Source organism: Coenobita brevimanus, chromosome 25 (assembly GCF_032717465.1).
Source record: "Coenobita brevimanus isolate Jiangsu-jjx chromosome 25, ASM3271746v2, whole genome shotgun sequence".
Classification (NCBI taxonomy): Eukaryota; Metazoa; Arthropoda; class Malacostraca; order Decapoda; family Coenobitidae; genus Coenobita; species Coenobita brevimanus.
In genome coordinates this window covers 10,227,298-10,253,730 of record NC_136978.1, presented here as the reverse complement: position 1 = coordinate 10,253,730, position 26,433 = coordinate 10,227,298, and the positions used below count along the sequence as shown (strand labels likewise).

Here is a 26,433-nt window from a genome sequence, read left to right as displayed (position 1 = left end):
CAGTGGTCCCTTTGCCTGGCATAAACCCAAACTGCATCTCATCAACATTATATGTTAATATCAGATCCCTACCTCTGTGGCGATGTAAGAAGAAACTGGCAAATGAATTCAGATCTGATGAGAAGAAAGTGGAGAAACATTATATCAATAAAAGATAAGATACAGTTCAATGGTTACATGAGGCGACTTGCTGTACAAGGCTTTGCCTGTAAAATGAAGCCCAGAGTATAACAGGTACTCTTCTCATTGCCTCTCTTGACAAATTACTTTTCTGGTTACTAAATGTTCCCAACCACACACATAGGCAGGAGTGACAGGATGATGACAGAGATGATGACAAGGATTACTTTCATGTACTATTTGAGTGTGGAAGGACCTACAAGAGTGTGCATCCCAAGAAAATAGTACAGTACCACACTATGAGTAGCATCAGAGAGAGTGAAGAGGGGCATGAATGTCAAGAAAGTGAAGAAACTAACAAACAATGGATGAAAGTGATCATGGTGAGTAAGTCTGTCGGTACTGTGAACACAGTTCCATATAAAGATATCCAAGGAAATTAACTACAGTAGTTAATTGTGTATCTTTCAATGTTTGCAATTACCACACCCTAAAGACTGCCTTACATCTGAGGGAGGCTGAGGGAGGGAACATGGTAGCAATGGGTGTAATGTGACAGCTGTATGTGTGAGGGTTTAAGGATATAAGGTAAGTGAATCCTCTGGATGACCACGCCATAATGATACAGATATTGGGATTTAATCCTCTGCATGCTACTTCCTCATTCAGAGATTTTATTCTGGGTAATGCCAGGTAGTTATACTGCTGAGGGATATCCTGAGCACCCTAACAGTCAAATACACTTCAACTCTTGATGTACCTATCATGACAGCAATGGTCTACTTAGTAAGTCAAATGATGACAAAACAAATTTACTATGAAATGGTAAAAGTGTACCTCATTGGGCACTGACTAAAGTCATGCACATGCAAATCAACTGTACTCTAAACACAGTTTCATGATATTATATACCCTTCACTCTCAAGCTTGCAGAAGACTCAGCAGTTCCAATTGGATTGAAAGCCAGACAGGAATAAGTTCCAGTGTGGTTTGCATTGGCACTGCTCAACAGGAGTATGGAGAGCTTAGGAGCAACATTATTAATCATGAAATCATTGGATGATACGAGAGGCAGCCCATCCTTGTACCACTGTAGGGTGAGTGGGTCATCACCCTTTGTCACAGCACAGGCCACTTGTACCAGCTGCCCCTCCTCTACTTCAGGGAAGGAGAAGGGCAGGATTTGTGGCTCCACTGGTAAAGACAGAGGCAAAGGCAAAATTCAGCAAAATACCTGTACCAAAACATTACACTAAGTCATCAGTAAGGAAGGAATAAGGAAATATGAAGAAACCATTGTAGTTCTACCTGTACATTATCCATTTTAATCCATGCTTAACAATTAAATAAAGTAAAACAAAACACCATGGATATATATATATATATATATATATATATATATATATATATATATATATATATATATATGGTGCAGTGCAAAAATTACACCTTACAAAAATAAAGAACCATAACTACAGTATACAAGTATAAATTTGTTCAAAATACAGCAACTATGTGTTGCATCTACCTCCTGAAGTGCTTATTAAATCTGCAGGTTTTGTCATACTTTCATGCAATCACTGCTGCTTCTTCACCTAATATCAGTTAAAATAATCTGGTACTATAAAGTACTATCCAGACACATTATCAAACCAGAGAAGAACCACTCAACAACCCAAGCTACTGAATTTGCCACCGCTGAAAAACAGTGTCGGTTTAAATATCACTTAACAATCTAAATGAAGAGCTGTGAAACTATCCAGATCATCAATCAGTGCTGAATGAAATAAACATTAATCTTGCTCTCCAGTATTTTACTGTCGATGTGTCATGAAGAATATTCCAAGTTATGACTATTTCTCTCCTGTGTCTATGGTTACAATGGCCAACTTGCATTCACAGCATTGCACAAGTTGAATTTCCAAGAGGTGACTAGAATTTTTTTTCTGCTGCTTTACTCTTAAATGCACTGGGCTATGGTACTCCACCCAACCTCGGGCCCCTACACTTCAACAAGGTAATATGGAATTGACTGTTACTGTTATACACTTACTGATCAGTTCATTCAAAATCTATAATATATTTTTAAACTGACAAACTGTACTGAACAGCATATGCAGTTATCAGCCATTGTAAAAAGAAAACACTCATAGCCTAAAAAAAAAAAAAAAAACAGACTTCCCATTTTCTCTACTACAGCAATTCCAAATGACAATCCAGAACTAATACAGTACTGCATTGCATCTATTACAAAACCTCTGCAACTTATTTTCCCAATGGTAGTTCCATCAAAATTTTCTATAATAATTCATATACTGTATACTGAATCTCATCATCTAGTTCACACTATCATGCACTGGAATGGGATAGCTCAAAACAATATGAACAACACCAGCTTTATGGACACACTCCCTTACCACACATGCACTCAGCCCAGCACATACATGGGCCAATCATATAATTGGTGAGTTTTCATTTCATTTTCTTTTTGCTATTTACTAGTTACGTACATATACAGTATATATATATATATATATATATATATATATATATATATATATATATATACTGTATATATATATATATATATATATATATATATATATATATATATATATATACTGTATATATATACCGTATATATATATATATATATATATATATAGATACACACACTACGTAGTACCAAATACAGGGAACACCCATACCCCATTACCCGGCGCATCGATAACCGGCACTTAGCTAGATCGAACACAAGAAATAGGGGAACATTCCCACAATCCGAACAATTTGAATGGCCGTCGCTTCACTAGTCCGACACCCTGCCTCTCCAGTCTTCTCCCTAGGTATGAAACAAGGCTCTCCCGGTCCTCCCATCCTCCATCCATCCCCTCTCTTCTCCCCCCCGTCCCTCCTCTTCTCCCCCCAGCCCTCCTCCATCCCCCATCACACTCAGCACTGCCAGGCTTGTCTCCCTTTGTCCCCCTGTCTTCCCCCACCCCTGGTTGTCTCCCTCTCCATTCTCCCACCCTCCCTCACCCCTCCTTGTCTCCCATGTGTGTGTGTGTGTGTATTTACCTATTTGTAGTATACAGGAATCAAGCAATGCTCGTGTTGTCCTGTCTCCATGTCCACATTTATCTAGTCTACTCTTACACACATGAATGTTTTTCTCCTGCACCACCTTTTTGTCTAAGTTGTTCCAAATATTTATGTATTTACCTAATATGCCTAATTGTGATATACACGGAATGTGCTACGCTCGTGGGTTCCCATTGCTGTTTCTCAGTAAGTCAAATTTAGCTTTAAACTCGTTTAAGTTTTTAGCCTGGAAGATCTCTTTGTCCAGGCTATTCCATAAGTCTATACTTCTGTAAGGAAAGCTATATTTCTTGATATCCTTCAAGCAGCTGACTTTTTCAATTTCATTCTGTGTCCTCTTGTTGCTCTCTTATTCCATATAAACAGATCTTCTTGGTCAATTTTATCTACTCCTATCATGGTCCTGAACACTGCAATCATGTCTTCCCTCTTTCTTCTTTCCTCTAAGGAAGGCAAATCCAGCTTTTCCAACCTCTCTCTCTATGACAGATCTGCCAGACTGGGGACCATCTTGGTTGCTGTTCTTTGTATTCTCTCAATCTTGTTTATATCTTTCTTTTTGTATGGGGACCACACTACCGCTGTGTATTCTAACCTGGGGCGGATCATGGCCACTATCAATTTTTTCATCATCTCCTCATCCATATAATGAAATGCTACTCTTATGTTAGTCAGGAGTTTATACGTCTCTTTAACTATCTTGTTAATGTGTTTTTCAGGTGACAAACTATCTTGGACCAGCACTCCCAAATCTTTCTCTTCTCTCATTTTTGTGATTAATTCATTACCCAACAAATAATTCAGTGATGGCCTCCTGGTACTTATACCCATTTCCAATATTTTACATTTCTTTACATTAAATTTCATTTCCCACCTCTGGCTCCAATCGTGTATCCTATCCAGATCCTCCTGCAGCATTTTACAATCCTCCTCAACCTCTATCTTCCTCAAGCTCTTTACATCATCAGCAAAAAGACTTGCATAACTGTTCACTCCATCTACCATATCATTTACGTAAATCAGGAACATTACTGGTGCCAACACTGAGCCTTGAGGGACTCCACTTGTTACTTCCCTCCATCCAGACATCTTATCCTTTATTACTGTCCTCATTTGTCTGTCTCTCAAAAAGTCTCTCATCCATTCCAGGAGTTTCCCCTTCAGTCCTCCTATATATTCTAGTTTCCACATTAGTCTCTTATGAGGTACCTTGTCAAAGGCCTTCTCTAAGTCTAAGTACACACAATCCACCCAACCATCTCTCTCCTGTACCGCATCAATCGCTCTTGAATAAAAACTCAACAAGTTGGAAACACATGACCTTCTATTTGTGAATCCAAACTGACATTCAGCCAAAATATTCATCTCTTCTAGATATTTTATCCATCTGTCTTTCAGGATTCTCTCGCACAATTTTGCGACCATGCTGGTTAGAGACACTGGTCTATAATTCAGGGGTTCTTCCCTTTTTCCTCCCTTATAAATTGGTACCACATTTGCCCTCTTCCATTCTTTTGGCACTTTCCCCTCTTCCAGAGAACACACGATTAAACTGTGAATTTTATCCGCCAGTTGTTCTCTGCATTTCTTCAGTACCCAATCAGAAATTCCATCAGGTCCTGGGACTTTCCTTACATCTTGAGTTTCCAGTAATTTATACACTTCCTGTACTTCCACTTTTATATCTTTTATCCCCGGTACATTTCTAATCACTCCCTCCCCTTCCACAAACTCCTGTTCATTAGTGAAAACCGATTGGAAACATTTGTTCATTATTTCTGCTTGCATTGCTGCATCTTTATAGACCTCTCCTTTTACTTTCAGTTTGGTGACTCCTTCCTTTTGTTTCAGTTTGCCATTAACAAATCTATAAAACAGTTTGGGTTCATCCTTGCATTTGTCTATTATACCTTTTTCAAAATTCCTTTCTTCTTCTCTACGTATTCTTGTGTATTCATTTCTAGTTCTTTTATATTCTTCCTTTGTTCTGTTGTTACCTCTCTTTCTCCAGTTGTTCCATGCTTTATCCCTCTCCTTTTTTGCTATCATACACCTTCTATTAAACCACTCCTTTTTCCTGTTTTCTTTCCCTCTTACTCTTGGTACAAATTTTTCCACTCCCAAATTATAGAGGTCTAGAAAGATATCCCACTTCCTCTGTATCTCTCTGGTTTCTCTGAATTTTCTCCAATCCGCATCTTCAAAGAATTTTCTCAAACCTGTAAAATTTGCTTTCCCAAAGTTGTATCTTCCCTGCCTATGAAGCTCGTCTCTTGGCTCGACGTTCCCTATTATCATCTGGAACTCAATGACCACGTGATCACTTTTTCCTATAGGACAGAAATATTTCAATGATTCTACTACATCGGGTTCTTTGGTAAACAGTAAATCTAACCTTGCTGGTGTGTCCTCACCTCGGAACCATGTCTCTTTTTTGAAACACTGCGTCATCACATTATTCATTATTATAATTAATAATATAGTGCCCCACGAATCCTCGCTACCTCTTGAGTCCCATTCTTCCCAGTTCACCTCTTTACAGTTAAAGTCGCCCACCAAAATTATATTATTGCTTTTCTCAATTATTTTTTGTAAATAACTAGCCATATCTGACATCTCCTGGTATTCATCATCATTCCATGCTCTCATCTTAGGGGGAACATACACTACTGCTGTATCTCTCTAGCCATTCTCTCCATTTTCTAATTTCATATACAGTATATCACTTCAGCCCTGCCTTCTCCCATTTCCACAGTATCTACATTTATGTTGTTCGTCACTGCTATCATCACTCCTTCTCTCGTTTTTTCTTTTCTGTCTCTTCTCCACAGTTAGTATTTATCATCTCCCAAATGAACATCAATATCTTCTCTTAATTTGGTCTCTGCAATGCACATGACATCATGTTCATGTTCTCTCAAGAAATCATTAATTTCAAGCCTTGCCGATATTAAACCATCAACATTAGTATATACCATCTTCAAATTGTTTTTGATGTTTTTTATACCCTCTTCTCTCGTTCTCTCCGTTGGTACCACTTCCTCAAATTCTGATCTTTCATAGCCATCCCCCTTAGTTTCCTCCACTTCTATTTTCTCACATACCACTTCCTTACTTTCATATCCATCACTCTCCAAAAACATAGTATTACATTCTTCCTCTGTCCTCTTACCATTTTTTTCCTTTACTTGTTCCTTCAATGATTTTAGAACTTCTCTTTCTTCTTCATTCAAGTCTTTTCTTATTATAATATTTTCCATCCCTGCCTCTTTGCTTAATTTCCAGGTCACTTTAAGTATATCATTAACTTCATTTCTGTTGACAACTTGACTCTTATTGGTCTTGTTTCCTCTTTCTTATAAGGCCCTATCCTCCTTACTTCCTCAATTTCTTTTACCCACTTGTCTCCTTCGGGATCAATCTTGCCTACTATTCTTCTCACCAGGTTCGTGTCTCTCTCGAGTCTCACGGATCTAACCTTTTCTTCCTCCTCCCTGTTCCCAAATATTACCACACATCTGTTCCTTTCTACTGTTTCTCTCACTATTTTCTCTCTTTTCTTCAGTATTTTCATTACATTTTCTTCCATTTTTTTTCTTGTTAATTTCCCTTTCTTCCTGGATGATTTCTCTTTAAGCTGACCACTTCTTTCCATTCTTCTTCTACGTGTGCCCATTTAGCCTTATGCTCTTCTAATACACTACTCACCTTCTCCGTTTTATTAGTACTCTCTTCTAGTTTTCTCCTCAATTCGACATTTTCATGCTTCAAATTCCTAATCTCCTCATTCGCCGTCTCCTTGGACTGGAGCAGACTCTGTACAGTAGTCTCCATATTTTCAGACACGTCCTTCATCACTAGATTCTCCACTTTCTTTTCAAGTTCACTAATCCTCATAATCAATATTTTAACCAGATCTATGACATTGTTTTTTCTATCAAATCCTGGAAATTTGAGTCCCTCAATGTTTACACTATCGGCCATGTTTGATGTTGGTTAAAGTACCAAAACAGCTGTTACCGAAAATACTACAAACATTCATGTATACTCTAGCCGATAAATCTTTACATTTCTGGTAGTCCATTAACTTACATTATTTTAAATTTAAAACAAGACCTTAGGAGACAGGACAGACAAAATTCCTGAAAACTACCTAAGGTTCGCAGCGATGGCTGGGACGTCTGCTGGCTCTGGCTGTTCGCTCGTGTGTTCTTACCTAATTGTATCTTTACAGGAATGAGTCAAGCTCGTACTGTCCCGTGTCTTAAACCATAGTTATCGTACATATCCTTAAATTTGTGAATTGTTTTGGCACACACTATTTCATTCGGTAGTGCATTCCATTGATCAATTGCTCTGTTTGGGAAACTGAATTTCCTTACGTCTTTATCACCTCTCTTCTTATGCAGTTTTTTGCAGTGTCCTCTTGCTGATGCTTCTTCATATGTTAGGTAATCATTTATGTCTATTTTCTCCTTTCCTGATATGCACTTATATAGCATTATCATGTCACCTCTTTTCCTTCTCTCCTGTAAAGTTGGTAGATTCAGTTTATTTAGTCTTTCTTCGTAGCTTAGGTCCCTTAAGCTTGGTATCCATCTTGTAGCAGCCCTTTGAACTTTTTCAATCTTGTCTATATGCTTTTTGAGATGAGGACTCCAGACTACTGATGCATATTCCAGGGTTGGTCTAATGAATGATGTTATTATCCTTCTTAGCATGTCTTCATTTATGTATGTGAATGCTATTCTCATATTTGCAAGCAGTGTATACATGTTCCGTACCTTCTCGCTGATGTGGTCAGCCGGAGATAGTCTGTTATTGATAATCACACCTAGGTCTTTCTCTCTTTCTGATGTGTATAGGGTTTTACTTCCTAACTTATAATCCCAATCAGGTCTTTTTCCACTTTTACCAAACTTGATTACATGACACTTGTCCACATTGAATTCCATTTGCCATGTACTACTCCATTCATGAAGATTATTTAATTCTTCTTGTAGCTTTCTGCAAGAGTCTGTGTTAGTAATTCTCCTTTGTATTTTTGCATCATCTGCAAACATATTCAGATAGCTCTCATTTCCAGTGTTACTGTTTATATCATTTATATAAACCAAAAACATGATTGGTGCCAGCACTGAACCCTGTGGTACTCCACTAGTCACTTCTTTCCATGATGAGTAGTTTCCTCTTAGTACTGTCCTCATTTCTCTTTTTATGAGAAAGTCTTGCATCCAACAAAACAGTTTGCCTCGAATTCCTCCTTGATGGTACAGTTTCCATAAAAGTCTTTGGTGTGGTACTGTGTCAAAAGCTTTCTTGAAATCTAAATAGATACTGTCCACCCATCCTTCCCTTTCCTGTATTGTGTTTGTTACTCTGTCATAGTAGCTCAACAGATTAGTAACACATGATTTTCCTTTTCTGAAACCAAACTGTCTTTCTGTTATCATACTGTGTTCTTCTAGATGATTTACCCAAGCTTTTCTTATAAGTTTTTCTAATACCTTGCTTACAACACTGGTCAGTGATACTGGTCGGTAGTTGAGTGGATTTTGTCTATTTCCTTTCTTGAATAAGGGGACAATATTTGCTTTTTCCAAATATCAGGTAGTTTACCTTGACTCAAGGATTTCTTGAAAATTATAAATAATGGTTTACTTAACTCCTTTGCACATTCTCGTAATACCCAACATGAAATTTCATCAGGACCACTTGCTTTTCCTCTGTCTAAACTACTTAACTCCTCCTGTATTACTTTTTCTGCTATTTGTATATCTGGTAGTATGTGTGGACATGCGTGTTCCACATAGTCCCTCTCAAAATTTTTCTTCTGTAAAAACTAATTGTGTGTGTGTGTGTGTGTGTGTGTGTGTGTGTGTGTGTGTGTGTGTGTGTGTGTGTGTGTGTAAGAGTGGTGAGTGAGAATGGTAAGTGAGACTACGGGAGGGAGGGGGCAGCAGGGTGTTTGTCATTCTTGCTTCATTCCCTGTGCCCTCCTCCTCCCCCACTCCCACTTACCACCCTTCTTCACCCCTGCTTGTCTCCCTCTCCATCCCTCCACCCTCCCCCACCCCCACTTGGTGCACTGCCAGCAACCTGCCCGGCTGTTTAGTTGCCCTTAAGCGGTGCTGAACACCACATGTCCCACCACACCACCCTCCTGCAAGTAATGTTTGATGTACCATTTTTTAGCAATAGTACTGTTTATGAGGATAATAACATTACCTACGGTGTTCTGTGTCAGTTTATACTGATTAAGTAAGGTATATGAGAGTTTGGGTTTGGGTCTGGAATGCACCTCTGGCTTTTTTTCAGTTTCTTATGGGGAAAATCGCTTTGATATCTGACATACTTGCTGACCGAACACTCCCACTGATACACAACACTGCAGGATATTGGGGTATGGGTGTAGTTGATATGTTACACACCCTAAATTTCAAGTGTTGCTGGGACTGCTCAGTCAATATTACTGGTGTCTACCCAGCATTATTTTCAACTTCTCATATTCCTTTTTATGCTGTCTAGTGCCTGCTTTTATATTTCAATAAACTGGAGTCAACTAGAAACTTCATGATGTAGCCAAAGCAGCTGCATTCCCTCACACCAATACTCTGACCTGTTTCCACAACACACTATAAGTGGGGATGCATAATATACAGACCACCTTGTATAAAAGTATTTTCAATATCACTATTTAGAATTTTATGACCTCTCACTTACAACTTGGCTCAATGAGCCTGACTTTACATGAAATACGATATTCATGTTTTCTTAGTTACTGACCCCACTTTCCTCTAATTAAGTACCTGTAACATTCTCTGGTGAGGAATTGGAAAATGTGAGTACGTTTAAGTACTTGGGTAGTGTGATGAGTAAGGATGGAGGATTGGAGGGTGAAGTGCTTGAAAGGGTACAGCAGGGAAGAAAGGTTGCTGATTCCTTAAAGGCAGTGATAAGAAACAGGGAAGTGAGCATGGAGGTGAAAAAGTTACTACATGACAGTATTACGATACCAACTCTAACGTATGGAAGTGAAGCTTGGACGTTGCTGGAAGGTCACAAGTCAAGAGTGAGAGCAGTGGAAATGAGTTATTTATGAGGAGCCTGTGGAGTCACATGGAGAGACAGGCTGACAAATGAGAATATAAAGGAGCATTGTGGTGTGGATGTGGATGTGATAGGAGGCATTAGGAGGAATACACTGAGGTGGTTTGGCCATGTGGAGAGGATGGAGGGTGAAAGACTGATGAAGAGAGTGTATGTGAGCGAGGTGGAGGGGGGAAGAGGGAGGGGGAGGCCGAGGATGAGATGGAGGGATGGGGTGGAGAGGTATATGAGAGAGGGGGGTGTGAGTTGGGAGCGGGGCAATGAAATGGCGGGGGACAGGGTGACGTGGAGGCAATTTGTTTGGGGCCACCCCAAATGGGATTGAGGCGTCTGGCAACAGATAGATAGATAGAACATTCTCTGTTACATTAGTTAATTAATATTCTTTAAAAGATTATTAGGCACAATACAGTATTACTGCACCAATGAGTAATGTAAAAAAAAAAAAAATCTAATACTCAGAAAATGTTGTGATGGCGAAGGGACAATGTACAAAAAAGAATGATAAGGAGAGAGAGAGAGAGAGAGAGAGAGAGAGAGAGAGAGAGAGAGAAAGAGATACTATCCTTGTACTTCCTGTTGATCACGAAGTGGCTAAAAGCCATATTCACATCTGCTTAGGATGTTTTCTAATGTCTTACAGAAGTATTTACAAATAGCACGCAATATAATATTACCATTATGAAGGATGCAAATGCACATATGAATTTTTAAAAGGTTTGCAAATAACTTGGCACTGATGAATACAGAGCCAATGTATCACTGGTGGATCAATTCACTTGAAGTTCTTTGTATTCATTTTAGTCTTGCAACCCTATGTTGACCACCCCTGCTCAAAGCAGTGACCACCAAACAATTATGACAATTAGGTAGGTGGAGGCACTCACCATCCACTCACCTGATGTAGTGCTGCTCCCGGGTGACTACCTTTACCTCCCTTCCTTCCGTCCTTCCTCTTCTGTCTTTCTTTAATTCAGTCTTTTTTCTTCCTTCTGTCTACAAATTACTCTACACTGAATGGCAAGCCAAATGGTTCCCTGTACAACAGGAAACCATTTACAATGTTGGGTGGTAACCATATAACCAAATTATGCCACCTGGTGGTTTTAAGTGGGTAATTAAGGTGCTCCAATTGGATTGAGCCTATGCAGGTTTACATCCAAGGGGTGGATGGGGTTTAATGCTCATGTAATGCCACTCGGGGATGAGTGAGGCTGGTTATTCTCATCTTAAATGTCAGGACCAACTTGCCTAGCCCCAGGCTCCTATGTTCCTCAAGGGGCAACACAGGGATTAGATGATGAATGAATGAAAAAAGAAGTTTCTTAAGTCAGGTGTCCCTCAAGGTGTTAAATCACCGGTAAGGAAAAGATACTAGAGAGTTTCCTATCCCAATGAGAATACAACCCTAAGAGCAGAGGAAGCGAAGTGACTGAAATCACCCTTTCTTATATGGCACTGGAATATGGTGACCCCACTGCCCAGCACCTGTGTTGCTAACAGTATCATATACTCTCCAGCACAGGAAGAAAATTTGTATATTAGGATTTCTTTCTCAACTGTTTCCCATTCCCAGGGATCAAAATGTTTTGCTCTAGATTTCCAACATGGGTAACTGGATGATAATGATGAAGATGGCGACAACAATGATAATGCTGATAACAAGCTAAATGATGCAGATGACAATGACAAAGACTATAATGCTGACGACAAGCTAAATGATGAAGATGACGATGACAATGACCATAATGCTGACGACAAGCTAAATGATGATGATGACGACGACAATGACAATAATGCTGACAAGCTAAATGATGAAGATGATGACAGCAATGACGATAATGCTGACAACAAGCTAAAAACCCACAGCCTTTATGTCAAGGATTAAATTATCATTCTTTACGCCATCGCTAGTACAACTGTATATGAACTCGCCCACCTGAATTACAGTAACTGGCTCAGCATGAACAACATACTGTATACAGTACAAGTTATTGGCATATTTAATGTGTACCATCAAATTAGAAAGTATTTACAAAATAAAATGATTAAGTACATATTTAAAACTATAAAATATAACAAAATAGTCAGCTAACGCACTGGGATGGTATTATGTCCAAATTTATTCTCCCAGCTCAGAAAGCGTATGAGGTATTCTCCCTGCAAGTACGGTAACCCAAAATCAAATGGAGTGAACTGGGTACTGCATATGATGTCTCAATGCAAGCCAGATGGAGAAAGAGAAGAGTAGGGATGAGCAGTATACAGGCAACCCCCCCTTTATGAAGGATCACGCAAAGAAAATTCACTTTAACAAAGATTGCGTTTTACCACCCTTCGCTCCCCTAACGAACACCAAAATTTTCTTTAGCATATTTTTTCCAGGGGCAATTTTAAAACAAGCGCACTCTCAGTCAGTTGATTCCACCACAGCACCACTAACGGAGAAAAAGCACACCATTCACTCCCGCCCAACCATCCAAAACAGTACAGTACCTCGCCACCACGTTCAACATCTGATTAACTCACTGATGTAATTAAGGATACATAATTTCCCACGCCAAACCTAAACAGTACGGTAAAATTTAAGAAAACAGAACTCAGTTAAAATGTTACTTATGTTTTTGTATTGCCCAGTTGCATGTTGAATTGGTACAGTAGTTGTAGATTAAGGGTTAGGGAGTCATAAAATACACAAATATTTATTCAGACGGAGGGGGGGGGGGTCAATACAGTTGGATGGGGTAAAAACTGGGGTCTTGAAACCAAACTCCATTTAACTCATGTTATAAAGGGTTCACACAATGAAAAATCGCTTAGTGAATGGTTTTTCAGGAACGTAACCCGTTCGTAAAGCAGAGGCCTCCTGTATAAGAAATGAATAATATGAACTAAATCAAAACAAGCATTACAGACAGCATATCATAAAATCTTTCTTCATGCCAAATGGAAAACAAAAAAAATGTTCTTTTTCAAATCTGGAGAGGATTACCCTTTACACGCAGCTGTGTCTCATATCTGGCCTCACCAACTGGGCTAAAGGCTGCACATGCGTATTTCCCGGAGTGCTCGGATACAACTCCTCGCAAAACCAGATTGCTCAGTTTTGAATCAACCTTATTAATGATAAATTTAGAGGAGGACATAAGTGGCAGATCATCTTTATACCACTGAAGGGTGATTGGATCATCTCCCATAGCAGTACACGATATCTGGATTAGCTGACCCTCAGTTACTTCCTCAGGGAATCCGAAGGGTATGATTTCTGGTGGGACTATGAGACAAAGACTGGTTAATCAGACATAAAGTTTGTCAAATCTCAATGCAGTACATGGCATAACTCTACCGAGAGAAGCGGCAGAGGACCAATATAAATACTGTACATGACAAAAGATACATTGGGATGTACTATACAGTACTTAGATTTTAAAGAAATTAATAGATAAATAAAAAAGTAAACATTTTCTGAGCTGATCATGTAATCTGCAACAGCAGATGATGATCTGCATTACAACTAAGTTGCTTTAACCTTGTAGTTCACTGGGATGAAAATATTATAATCAAACAGCATTAGTTTGTAGATGCAAACAGTACTGTACTGTACTGTACAGAAGCCACCATGTGCATTGTGATTCTCTGTACTCCACACTGACCCGTGGCAATATGAAACAGTTTTGATGAGGCATTACAACTTGCTAAAGTTTTCCAATACATAAAGCAACCTATATATGAGGGTCTGGGGGAGGAAATTGTACCGGCTGGCAAAAAAAAAAAATAAATAAATAAATAAAAATAAATAAATAAATAAATATTAAGTCAATGCAATCAACAAATCTTTTGAATCTGAAAATTCAACATTAAGTCGATGCAATAAATAAATCTTTTGAAACTGAAGATATCAATCACTAAAACAGATACCAGGTGCATAAACTCCAGCTAGCTTACCTGGATTTGGTAATATTCTTAAAGTTAATTATAACCCTGTTCTTTGACGCAATGCTTAAAAAAAAAAAAAAAAAAAAAAAAAAAAAAAAGTAATACTTTCTCTGTAAAAGCTAACTAAACAGTGGTGAAGAGAACAGTGTGAATCATACTTCATACAGTCTTTGTTCCAATGTATCTGCAGTTTATTTACCACTTACACTATTAAACATTACAAGAGATGACATCTTTTATCAGTTTTAAGCACTCTCATGGTACACCTCATGAAATAAATATTAACCCCTCGGCTGCATATAGCATTCCAGAAATGATGATCGGTAAACTGCATCATTAATTCCAGAACAGCCGCAAGAAATATTGTGAATTTTTCAGTCATTTTTCGAGCCTACTGCATGCTTATGCCCGATGAATGGGCCCCAAATCATTGGTGTGGACTGAATACTTTGTCTGAATACAATGTTGTCATGTTTGGTTAGGTATACAGTGTCAAAACGCATGATGAAAACACGTTCTTTTTTTATCCCCCCCGCACCACAGACACAGGAAATGTTTAGGACCACAGCAGCCTAGGGTTAACGAGGTATCTCTGTGTAAAATCATCCTAAATATGTCACCTGGGTTTAGATTCAAAATGAACTCCCAAACCTTTCCTTTCCATATTGAGCAACTGTACTTGCACAAAGAGCAAGATACTGAGAAAAATTATGGCCACTTCTTTCCTTGTCCATCCTACAAAAACAACCTTAGCTGCAACAAGGAACTGATTGTAAAATTGTATGTGAATTGATGCATAGCTCTTGGTAAGCTAGTACCTTAACCATGAACATCTGTGAGCCACAGTTTATGTTCACTCTCCACCCTTATCCCTACATTATAGGAAGCTGTAGCTGGGATTTAACACCAAACAAAAACATACTATTGGAAATTTGAAGCTTCTTTAGACTGTGTGAGTAATAGTATCATCATAAACTGTTCCTTGTGAAATCAATGCTTCAAACTATCACCTTAGAGCTGAATGACATGCTTTTGCTCTGTATGAAACTTTGCTTACACATTCCTTCCAGCCAGGGCTAGAACTAGAGAATAAGCAAAAACTATGGCTCATGGCCATACCATAAGAGGTTACATACCTGTGAGGTATGGTCATATAGGCAGTACCTAATTGAACACATCTTTCTTCACTAAGTTCCAATATTATTTCTGCTGATAAAATATCTTTGGCAAAGCTTTAAAATGGGTGTACTGTCACAACAACAATAAGTCCACAGAGGATATGTAGCAAAACTCCAATACTATGATGTACATCCATACGAGATGAAGTGGGAATGATTTATTAATAAGAGATATAGCAAAATTATTCTTAGGGTAGTTACTGGAAGTGACTAAGGCGGTGAGACAGACAGATAAATTCTGACTTACAGCTAAGTAGATATTACTGTATGGATCTCGTCCATCACTAAGGAGAGTGAAAACATGATATATAATGGTATTAGAATTAAGGGTTAAGGGATTTATCAAAAATAAATGAAAAAAAGCAAACTAATCAAATCCATAATATTGCTGCTGCTAAGTCTGAGGGTTGTATGCATAAAACCTGAATCACAGATGGGAAGGGAAGCCCCACATTTTTGCCAACAATTTCTGAAGCGTGTTATGAAAATTGGATACACCTGATCTCACTACAATAAATCACTGCTAACTACTCTTTGTGGTGTGGGATACAGTAATATCTTATAACCACAGGTGTTTCATAAATGTCCTTTAAAAATCAGGGGTCTGCCACCCCCACAGTGATTTGAATTTTACGTATACAACCTCACGATATTAATTATACAGTAATGAGGTACCATTGACAGTGAGGACAATTGATTCCTTCACTTCTCCTGCCTGATTTGAGGCTGAGCAAGTGTAGGTGCCTGAATGAGCCTGCGTAACACGTGGGATGACAATAATGGCCATGGAGGGAGTAGGGGAGGACACAGATATGGTTGGGTCCAGGAAAATGCTGCCATCCTTGGTCCACCCCAGCAGAGGGGGCGGGGATGACTGAGCGATGCATGATTGCTGAAAACTGTCCCCTTCCAACACTTCCAAAGCATCCATGAGAGGAATAATACGGGGGAGGTCTGCAAGCATTGTACCTAGTCATCCACATTTTTCCAATACAGTACTGTACAATGTAATTACAGTATGCAATAAGAAACAAGTGTGGAATTATTCCAACACTAAAATCCAATAAATCCATCAAACTGCTGCCTTGCATATGGAGGCCTCCTTTGCTGGTAGATGCTGTCCTAGTGAGTTTCACCGACGTCTAATCTACACTTGCAAAGTGTACTATTTTGGATACAGATTTTTTCTTTTTTTTCAGCTAACGGAAAGACCCCAGCACCAAAGGCTTGATTCAGAATCAACTCAAAGTCCAAGCTGAGGCATTAGTATACAGTATTAAAAATTTCTTACCAATATTCAAATAGGTGCGTGCACACACCATGCACACACACACGCACACACACACACACACACACACACAAGATGTCAACAGCGAAGGAGCTCCGTGCTGATCACGGGGAAATAATGCTAAACCAGGAGCGAAAAGGAGGCCTGCTTATTGTGATTATGTGAACTGAGTGCATGAGTGGTGCTCCCATCTGAATTTAGTGAAAAAAGCTGTAGGATTTAGTCAAACAGGAGTACAACACGGTGGCAGTTTAAATTTTTGTATGTACCGCATCATAGTGGAAGGAAATAGGCCACTGTTTACATCCAATTAAAGCAAATTCGTGGGATTCTCCAATTAAGGCCGGAGCAACGGCAGCATTAAACTGAACCAAACAAGAGTAGCAGGTGTGGAGAAAGTGGCTGACAGGAATACACGGGAATTACAACAGGTATGAGGAGTAATTAGAGGGTTACAGAAATGGACCTCAGAACGAGAGAAGGAGATTAAGGTGTTGAAAAATGAGTCAGACAGCATCAGCTCATGCAGTGCTGACCATTAGAGAGAGGTAACAGAATTAAAAGTGAGCAATGAATCAGCCAAAAATGAAATAAAACAGCTCGAGGGAAAATACGAGGCTGAATGAGAAAAGGGACCGGATGAAAAGTAAACTTGAGGAGTATGAATAAAAATCAAGGATACGTGATGAACACATCAGAGAAATCAAGGAGGAGCACAAAGGGTGGAAGAAAATTCAGGAGGAAGGAAATATAAATCTAAAGATTTTGGAACTGTAGAGAATGGAAAACCAGGAAAACACGGAGAAGGAAGTGGTCAAAGTACTGAAACGTAGAGAATCCCTAGTTAAGCATGCAGATGATAAAAAAATATTTGATAATTTCAGCACTGAAAGTAAAACCTATGTCAATAAGATCACAAAGGGAATGAGATGAACTGAGAGGGGCTAAAGAGATAGTATCAATAGTTATGGTGGGTGACAACAAAGCTCAAGAAGAGACTGAAGAAGTGTTTAGGCTGGGAAGATGTGAGGAGGGAGGGGTGCAGACACTACAAGTTAAGTTTCAGTCACAGGTCACGATAAATAAGATCATTAGCAGGACATGGAAACTAGCCGACAAGGAAGAGTTCAAGAATATCTGGATAGGGAAAGATACAAATGAGGAAGAAAGAGCTAAAATAAAGGAGTTAGTAAAGGAAGCTATGGAAAAAAATTAACAGAGAATGGAGGAAGAGAAGACTGAGTTCTACTGCAGAGTTATTGATCAGAAACTGAAGAAGAGGGAAGGATGGAACAGAAAACAATGTAAAAAGACTGAAAGTGGCAAATGCTAATGTAGATTGTTTAATCTTCGACAGGCTAGAAATCAACGATTTCTTGAGGGTAAATGAGCCAGATATTATGTGCTTTGCAGAGACCAAGTTAACAAAGGGTATTGATATCCTAGTGGGAGATGGCAAATACAAGCTATGGAGGAGACAGAAAAAAAAAACAAATGGGAGGAGGAGTGATGATAGCAGTGAAGAACAGCATAAATGTGGATAACGTGGAACTGGGAGAAGGTAGGGTAGAAGTGATAAATATGAAACTAGAAGGAAAGGCAGGAGAGACATCACAGTAGCATTTGTCCCCCCTATGACAAGGGCATGTAATGAGGCTGAGTACCAGGAAATGTTGTCGGACATGGTTAGACAGGTGATTTTAATTGTAAAGAAGTGAACTGGGAGGAGTGGGACTCATGAGGTAGTGAAGAACCATGGGCAGTATACTGTTAAATATAGCAATGAATAATGTAATGACCCAGTGGGTCAAAGAAGAGACAAGATTTAGAGGTGATGACACACCAGTATGACTAGAGTTACTGCTAACCAAAGAACTTGATGTAAATGAATCTCTGAAATATATGTGTCCTATAGGAAAAAGTGATCATGTAGTGATTGGGTTCCAAGTGTTTGAAGGGAATGTGGCACCAAGGGATGAGCTATACAGGCATGGAAGATATAACTTTGGGAAAGCAAACTTTACAGGATAGAGAACATTTTTCGAAGAGGTGGATTGGAGAGAATTCTGAGAAACAAGGGATGCAGAAGAAGTGGGATATCTTTCTGGGCTTGCACAACTGGAGTATGGAAAAATATGTACCAAGAGTAAGTGGGAGAGGGAACTGGAAAAAGGATTGGTTCAACAGAAGGTGTATGACTGCAAAAAAAGAAAGGGATGCAGCATGGAACACATGGAAAAAGAGAGGCAACAACAGAACAAAGGAAGAATACAAAAGAATTAAAAATGAATACACAATAATCTTGAGAGAGGAAGAAAGAAACTTTGAAAGAGGTTTAACTGTCAAAGGTAAGGATGAACCTAAACTGTTTTCCAGATTTGTCAATCGCAAATTGAAACACAAGGAAAATAAACTGAAAGTGGAAGGAAAGGTCTACAAAGATGCGGTAATGCATGCTGAAATAATGAACAAAATTTTCCAATCAGTCATCACTAAGGAAAGTGATTTTGTGGAAGAGAAGGGAGTGACTAGAAATACAGTGTTAAAAAATATAAAAGTGGAAGTGCAGGAAGTGTATAAATTACTGGAAACTCAAGATGTAAGGAAGGTCCCAGGGCCCGATGGGATCTCTAGCTGGATACTAATGGAATGCCAAGAACAATTGGAGGATAAGAGTCATGGTTTAATTGTGTGTTCTCTGGAAGAAGGGAAAGTGCCTCCAGAAAGGAAGAGGGCCAATGTGGTACCAATTTACAAAGGAGGGAATAGAGAAAAGCCCCTGAATTATAGACCAGTATCCCTGGCCAGCATGGTCGTAAAATTGTGCAAGAGAATCTTAAAAGACAAGTGGATAAAATATCTGGAGGAGATGAACATTTTGGCACAAAATCAGTTTGAATTCAGAAATGGAAGGTCATATGTCTCTAATTTGTTGAGCTTCTACTCATGGGCAATTGATGTGCTACAGGAGAGAGATAACCGAGTGGATTGTGTGCACTTAGATTTGCAGAAAGCCTTTGAGAAGGTACCTCATAGGCAGCTAATGTGGAAATTGGAGCACATAGGAGGACTGAGGGGGAACCTCTTGGAGTGGATGAGAGATTTCATGAGAGACCGACAGATGAGGACAGTAATAAAGGACAGGATGTTGGGTTGAAGGAAAGTAACAAGTGGAGTCCCGCAGGGCTTAGTGCTGGTGTCAGTAATGTTCCTGATTTATGTACAGTAATACCTCGATATATGATACTCCTAGATGCGATACCCCGGCTTAACAATGGGGGTAGAAATACCGCCATACCCTGCCTAACAATGGCCAAACGCCAGTTTAATGATGGCCTTTGATTTTATTAACTGATTCTGATGATATTTTAGACTAAAATTCTGTGTTTGGGTTGAATTATAAACTGTTTTTAGATTTTGATTAATGTGTTTTAGCCATAGGTGAGGTGAACATTGTCATTTTGGGGTACAGTTTACTAAGCTTGATTTTTTCCAGACATATTTGACAATTTTCAGACTTTTTTTGTTGATTTTAGTGAGTTATTTACAGGGATTAGACTTTAGGTTAGCTTCCTTGATAGTTGTTAGGGCATTTAGATTGGCTTTAAACTTGTTTTTGGGCTCATTTGGGTGGGTTTTGGGCTTAGTTTGGGGGAAAATCCAAGGCTGGTAACCACTCCACATTACTTTAAATGTTAAAAGTACCCCGATATACAAAACCCCGCCTAACGATGGGGTTTTACCTAACCAATTACATCGTTAAACCAGGGTGTGCCAGTAAACGATAGGGTGGATGGAAAGAACAGCTATGAAAGTCTGTTAGCAGATGATGCAAAGATCATGACGAAAGAAGAAGTTGAAGAGGATTGTAAAATGATGCAGGAAGATCTGGACAGGATTTATGATTGAAGCCGGACATGGGAAATGAAATTCAATGCAAAAAAAAAAAAGCAAAATATTGGAATTACTCAACAGGAAAGGAATCAATCACAAAAGTAAAAGACGAGAAGGACCTGGGAGTGTTGGTCCAGGATAACTTGTCACCCGAAAAACACATTATCAAGATAGTCTGAGAGACATATGAGCTCTTGACAAACATAAGAGTGGCATTTCAATACATGGATGAGATGATGAAAAACTGACAGTGGGTAATATCCATCCCAGGTTAGAATATGTGGCAGTTGTGTGGTCCCCACATAAAAAGAATGACATAAACAAGACCGAGAGAATAGAAAGAGCAGCGACCAGGATGGTCCCTAGCCTGGCAGATCTAACGTACAAGGAAAGACTAGAAAAGCTAGGTCTGCCTTCCTTAGGAGAAACAAGAGAGAGGGGCGACATGAATTCACTGTTCAGGGCCATGATGGGAGCAGGCAAAACTGACAGAGATCTGTTTGTATGAGATGGGGGAGCAACAAGAGGACATGGGAAGAAACTGAAAAAGACAGTTGTTTGAAGGAGATAGAGAAATACAGTTTTCCACATAGATGCACTGACTTGTGGAATAGCCTGAACAGAGATTATCCAGTTCAAAAACTTAAATAAGTTTAAAACAAAGTTTGACTGGTTGAGACATGAAGAAAGGTCCTCACAGGCAGGGCCGATTTCATGTATGTCACAACTTGGGCAACAAGAAGCAGTGTCAATTTACAGCAAACCTGTCCCTGGCAGTCATTTTCAGGCTGATGTATAAGCACAACAGGATATCTAGTCAAAGATGTCACATATCAAATCTGCAGTAAATCGGGTGAAAATTGATGATTTTATACCCATCTGAAATTTCAGGCCCAATCCAGATGATACTGACCCCCCTACCGCTAGCTAGGGGATGATCCCTCTGATATAATGAGGCATTTCTTAGATGCAGATTTGAAAGATGCACCTTTAGGTTTGGGCTTCATGTCGATATGATGAATTTGAGAGGAGTTATGACGAAAAAACTGTTTTTACTTTTTTACATTTTTTGGGCCTAGAGCCTGGGCCTTGGCCCAATCTGGCCCCAAATCTAATCGGGTGATCAGAAGATCACATCCCATCACCCCTGTAATTTGGTCAAAATCGTACCAGAGGTTTTCACATAAAGTTGTTAACCGACCGACTGACCAACAGACAGACAGACAGACAGACAAACAGACAAACCAAGTGAAAACAATACCCGACCCCGAGCCCCTCCAGGGCAGGGATGGGTAACTAGGTAAACACACCCACACACACACACACACACACACAAAATTAATTTTATCTTAGTCACAATCCAAATACTGGTAGTCTTCTAAATCCTTGCTGAAATATAATAATCTGCACAAAAATTTTCAGAATGCTCTCTCTTCCTTAAAAAATCAAAGAGTTCAGCATTCCACAAATCCAGGAAACATTTTCTTAAATCAAGCCAAGCCCCCAATTCCAAAAAAAAACTGGAAGTTGTTAATCCATGCTACTAAACTTGCAATCTCAATTCAAGTACAGTATTGTAGTATACTGCAGTATATTCTACATTCGTAATGCATATCGTTTAATCTCTCATTATGTGAAACTAACGGCCTTTCATTCCACAGCTCTGAAGTATATATTCTGACAAAACTAATCCCCAAAACCAATGCAGTATGATGACTTTTTTTTTTTTTTTTTTTTTTTTTTTTTTTTTGCTACCACAAGACAATTTCATTCAACTTAAGAGAGACCACTTATAGTGAGGGGGGGTGTTTATCTTTCCGAAGGCCTTAGTCCAGCATGCACACTTAAACAATATTTCACCTGTTGATAATAACATAATCAACAGTTATAATGTGTAACATGCAGCTCCACCATCAGAGATGTCGCACCAACAAACAGCTTGATATTTTTTTTTCTTATATCAGTATACTCTTACTGCCATCAACCCTTACCTAGGGCCTTATGTCTGTATTTGGAGCTTTCCCTCACACAGACCAGCTGTCATCCAAGGATAACAAGCCCATTTTATCCCAGGGAATTAAGTGTATAGCAGTTGTGTAGAAATTATATGTATGTGTTGTAGTCTCAGCATAGATTCTGTGTAGAAATGGTGAAGTACCCTACCTGGCAGTGTTGTGCACAGCTAGCTACTAGGTATCTGACCCCACTACCACTGTACTACCACTCGTATGGTAGTACTATCGTGGGATGATGGTAACCAGCCACCTCCTACCAAACCCAGTCACTATAAGGAGTTTCTCCTAAGAAGAACTAAATCATCTGCTCAGTGCATGATATACCAAAAAGGTGTCATTATATGAAACGGATTAACAGCTAAGAAAGTTGTTAAAATAAATCAATATATCTGTCTAATGCCTGATGCTGATCCAACAAGCAGCGGACCCGATGCAAAGTCCCTGCACAGCAATGACCCTCTTCCCTCAACACTCCACTCTTCTTCGCACATTCCACTGCTTTGTCTTTCCACACATTTCATGGTATAACTCTATTTCTTCCTCTAAACCAGGGGTGGGGAACATTTGGCCTCTAGGCCGTATAAGGCCCGCAAGACCATTTGATCAGGCCCATGAGGCAATTCATAAATGCAATTTCAAAAACTCATGAACAAATATATATATATATATATATATATATATATATACATACATATATTATGTACTGAGCTACAGTTGATTTTAAGTTGATAATTTTGCATGGCCCGCATATGATGTTAAAAATATCCTAATGGTGCTTAATAGGAGAAAGGTTCCCCACCCCTGCTCTAAACCTTTCTAATAATACTATCTCTCTACTGCCAGATGCCTTAATCCCATAAGGGATGGCCACAAACAAATAGCCTCCATGTTGCCCTGTCCAATGTCATTTCACTGCCTTGCTCCCAGCTCACACCCCCCTCTCTCATATACCTCTCCACTCCATCCCTCCATCTCATCCTCAGCCTCTCTCTCCCTCTCCCCCCCTCCACCTCACTCACATACACTCTCCTCATCAGTCTCTCACTCTCCATCTTTTCCACATGGCCAAACCACCTCAATGTGTTTCTCCTAATGCTTCCTCACATCCACATCCACACCACAACGCTCCTTCACTTCCTCATTTGTCAGTCTGTCTCTCCACATGACTCCACATGCTCCTCTCAAATAACTCATTTCCACTGCCCTCATTCATAACGTCTGTCCCTCCAGCAAGGCCCAAGCTTCACTTCCATACATTAGAGTTGGTATCACAATACTGTCATGTAGTAACTTTTTCATTTCTATGCTCACTTCTCAGTTTCTTATCACTGCTTTCAAGGAACCAACAACCTTTCCTCCTTGTTGTACCCTTTCAAGCACTTCGCCCTTTAAACTTCCATCCATACTCATCACACTATCCAAATACTTAAACACATTCACAGTTCCCATTGCCTCCCCATCCAACCTCACTGAACATTCACTGACTTCACTTCTCTCAAAGACCATAACTTTACTCTTCCCTACATTCACCTTTAGATTCTGTTTCTTACACACTCTCCCAAACTCATCCACCAGACCTTGTAGCTCCCATTCGTCTTCACTTAACAACACAGAATCATCTGCACACAACAATACAGGGACTTTCCAAACAACTTCTTTCCCTTCTCGAGACACTTTTCCACTAAAGACCTGTGAATGAATATCTGATCTACACAACCTCTTCCCTTTCTAAAACCTCCCTGTTCTTCTCCAACTAATTCCCCTGTTATTTCCCTGACTCTGTCAATAAGTATCCTACCATATACTTTTCCAATTACACCAAGAAGACAAATGCCCCTATGATTACCACATACTTCTGTTTCCCCTTTTCCTTTGTACAGGAGAATAATTATACCTGACTGCCAATCCTCTGGGACTCTACATTCCTCCCAGGCCAATCTGCACATCTTCCACATCCATTCTACTACTATCTCTCCCCATACTTCAGCATTTCACCATACACTCCATAAATTCCTGGGGCTTTCCCCATTTTAACTTTCTTCATTGCTTCCACAACTTCCATCCTACTGATTTCCTCCTCTCTTCTCACATCCCTCCATCTCCCAGCCATTCCCCAGCCACCGATACTTGAATTACTTTCATTCTCTATGTTCAACAATTTTTTAAAGTGCTCTATCCATCCGCTCACTTTTTCTCCCTTCTCTACTTGTAATCTGACATTTTTATCTTTCACTCCCCAACTAACTTCTTTGGCACCCTAGTTGGCACCTTGTCTAACTCTCTTTACCTCTTTCCAAAACATTTTCTTACATTCCCTCCACTTTACACTCAAGTTCCTTCCAAATTCCTCATCCACTCTCTATTTACTCACTCTTACTAATCTTTCATACCTCTCTCTTCCTCTCTACATATAAATCTCTCTTCCGTCTCTCAACTTCTTTAATGCCTCTGTTTCTCATCCATTCACTATATGCTTTCTTCTTTTGTGCCACAGCCTCTCTTACCTCTTCATTCCACCATGCTGTTCCCTGCACCCCCGTTCGTCTTCTCTTCAACCCACACACCACCTCACATGCTGCACAGATTTCTTCTGTGAATATCTTGCACACACCTTCCACGTCCCCCATCTGCTCCATTCCATATTTACCCAATCGCTCCTCCACTTCCCTCTTATATTCTGCCAAATAATACTATTACTCTTTGTTAGTTCCACAAGATCACACATTCAAAGCATTTCTGTTCTTGCATGCCAATGTCACCCTCTTCCCGCTATACAACAATCTTGTTTACATTTTCCACTACTGTACCTTGTCCTTCTACAGTTCTCCACTTTACTCCTGATCTTCTCTTAATCACCCCTTGCCAATAAAATTTCCCAATCAATCTCACACTGTATTTACTTCATACAACCAATCAACATATTTCTCTCCCTACACAGCACTGACCCCTCTTCCCACTCCACTCCACCCCACTCCCTTGTTTATTCCAGTACTCTGTCCTTCCACACATTTTGGCTGAACTCGTCTTCTCCAAACCACGCACTCTAAAAAACACTCCTAATCTATCCCATGCTTCCAAATTACTCCATTCGATCAAAGCTCCTCAAAGTATGGGCAGTCCATATTATAAGTTATGGATATGTTCCAAAATGCCACACTTTTTTCCATACTACTGCTACCATGATTGGCAGAAGCCGACATCAGTTTTATAAGTAGCAGTAAGACATTTAATAGGCAAGGTATTCTGTAATTTACCTTTAGGTTAACTCCTTCAGTCCAAGGACTACTGTCTCTATTTTATTCTTGCCACCATCAGATGATTTTACTCAGCTGACGAGGGACTTTCTGAACTGGAGGAATCAAATATAGCCTACATTAACTCCCTCAATCTTAGAACTATCTGAACTGGAGGAATTAAATATAGCTTCTATTAACTCCCTCAATCTTAGAATTATTTAAACTGGAGGAATCAAATATAGCTTCCATTAACTCCCTCAATCTTAGAACTATTTGAACTGGAGGAATCAAATATAGCTTCCATTAACTTCCTCAATCTTAGAACCATTAAGTTCTCTTAAGCTGAATAAAATCATCTCAGCAAGAACTCCAGAAAAATAATATCCTTGGGCTGAAGGGGTTAAGGCCAAAAGAGATTAAAAAATAAAAGTGACATGAAAAGAACTAACTAAGCTTCTCTTAATGTGTTACAGCCACCTCCACTCTACATTCACTTTGTAAGTGTTCCTTTACCCAAATATCTCTCCAAGTCACTTCACATGCACCTCTAAGAT

At 39.4% G+C, this 26,433-nt stretch overlaps 1 protein-coding gene across 1 annotated transcript in view; it reads right to left on the bottom strand.

Moving 5' to 3' along the window:
• Positions 1–26,433, bottom strand: part of Dscam1 (Down syndrome cell adhesion molecule 1) — an 829,655-nt gene that overhangs the window by 263,349 nt on the left and 539,873 nt on the right. The window contains exon 14 of the mRNA XM_080267762.1: positions 13,559–13,606. Within this exon, the coding sequence (XP_080123888.1) occupies positions 13,559–13,606 (48 nt within the window). The remainder of the gene's footprint in view (positions 1–13,558; positions 13,607–26,433) is intronic.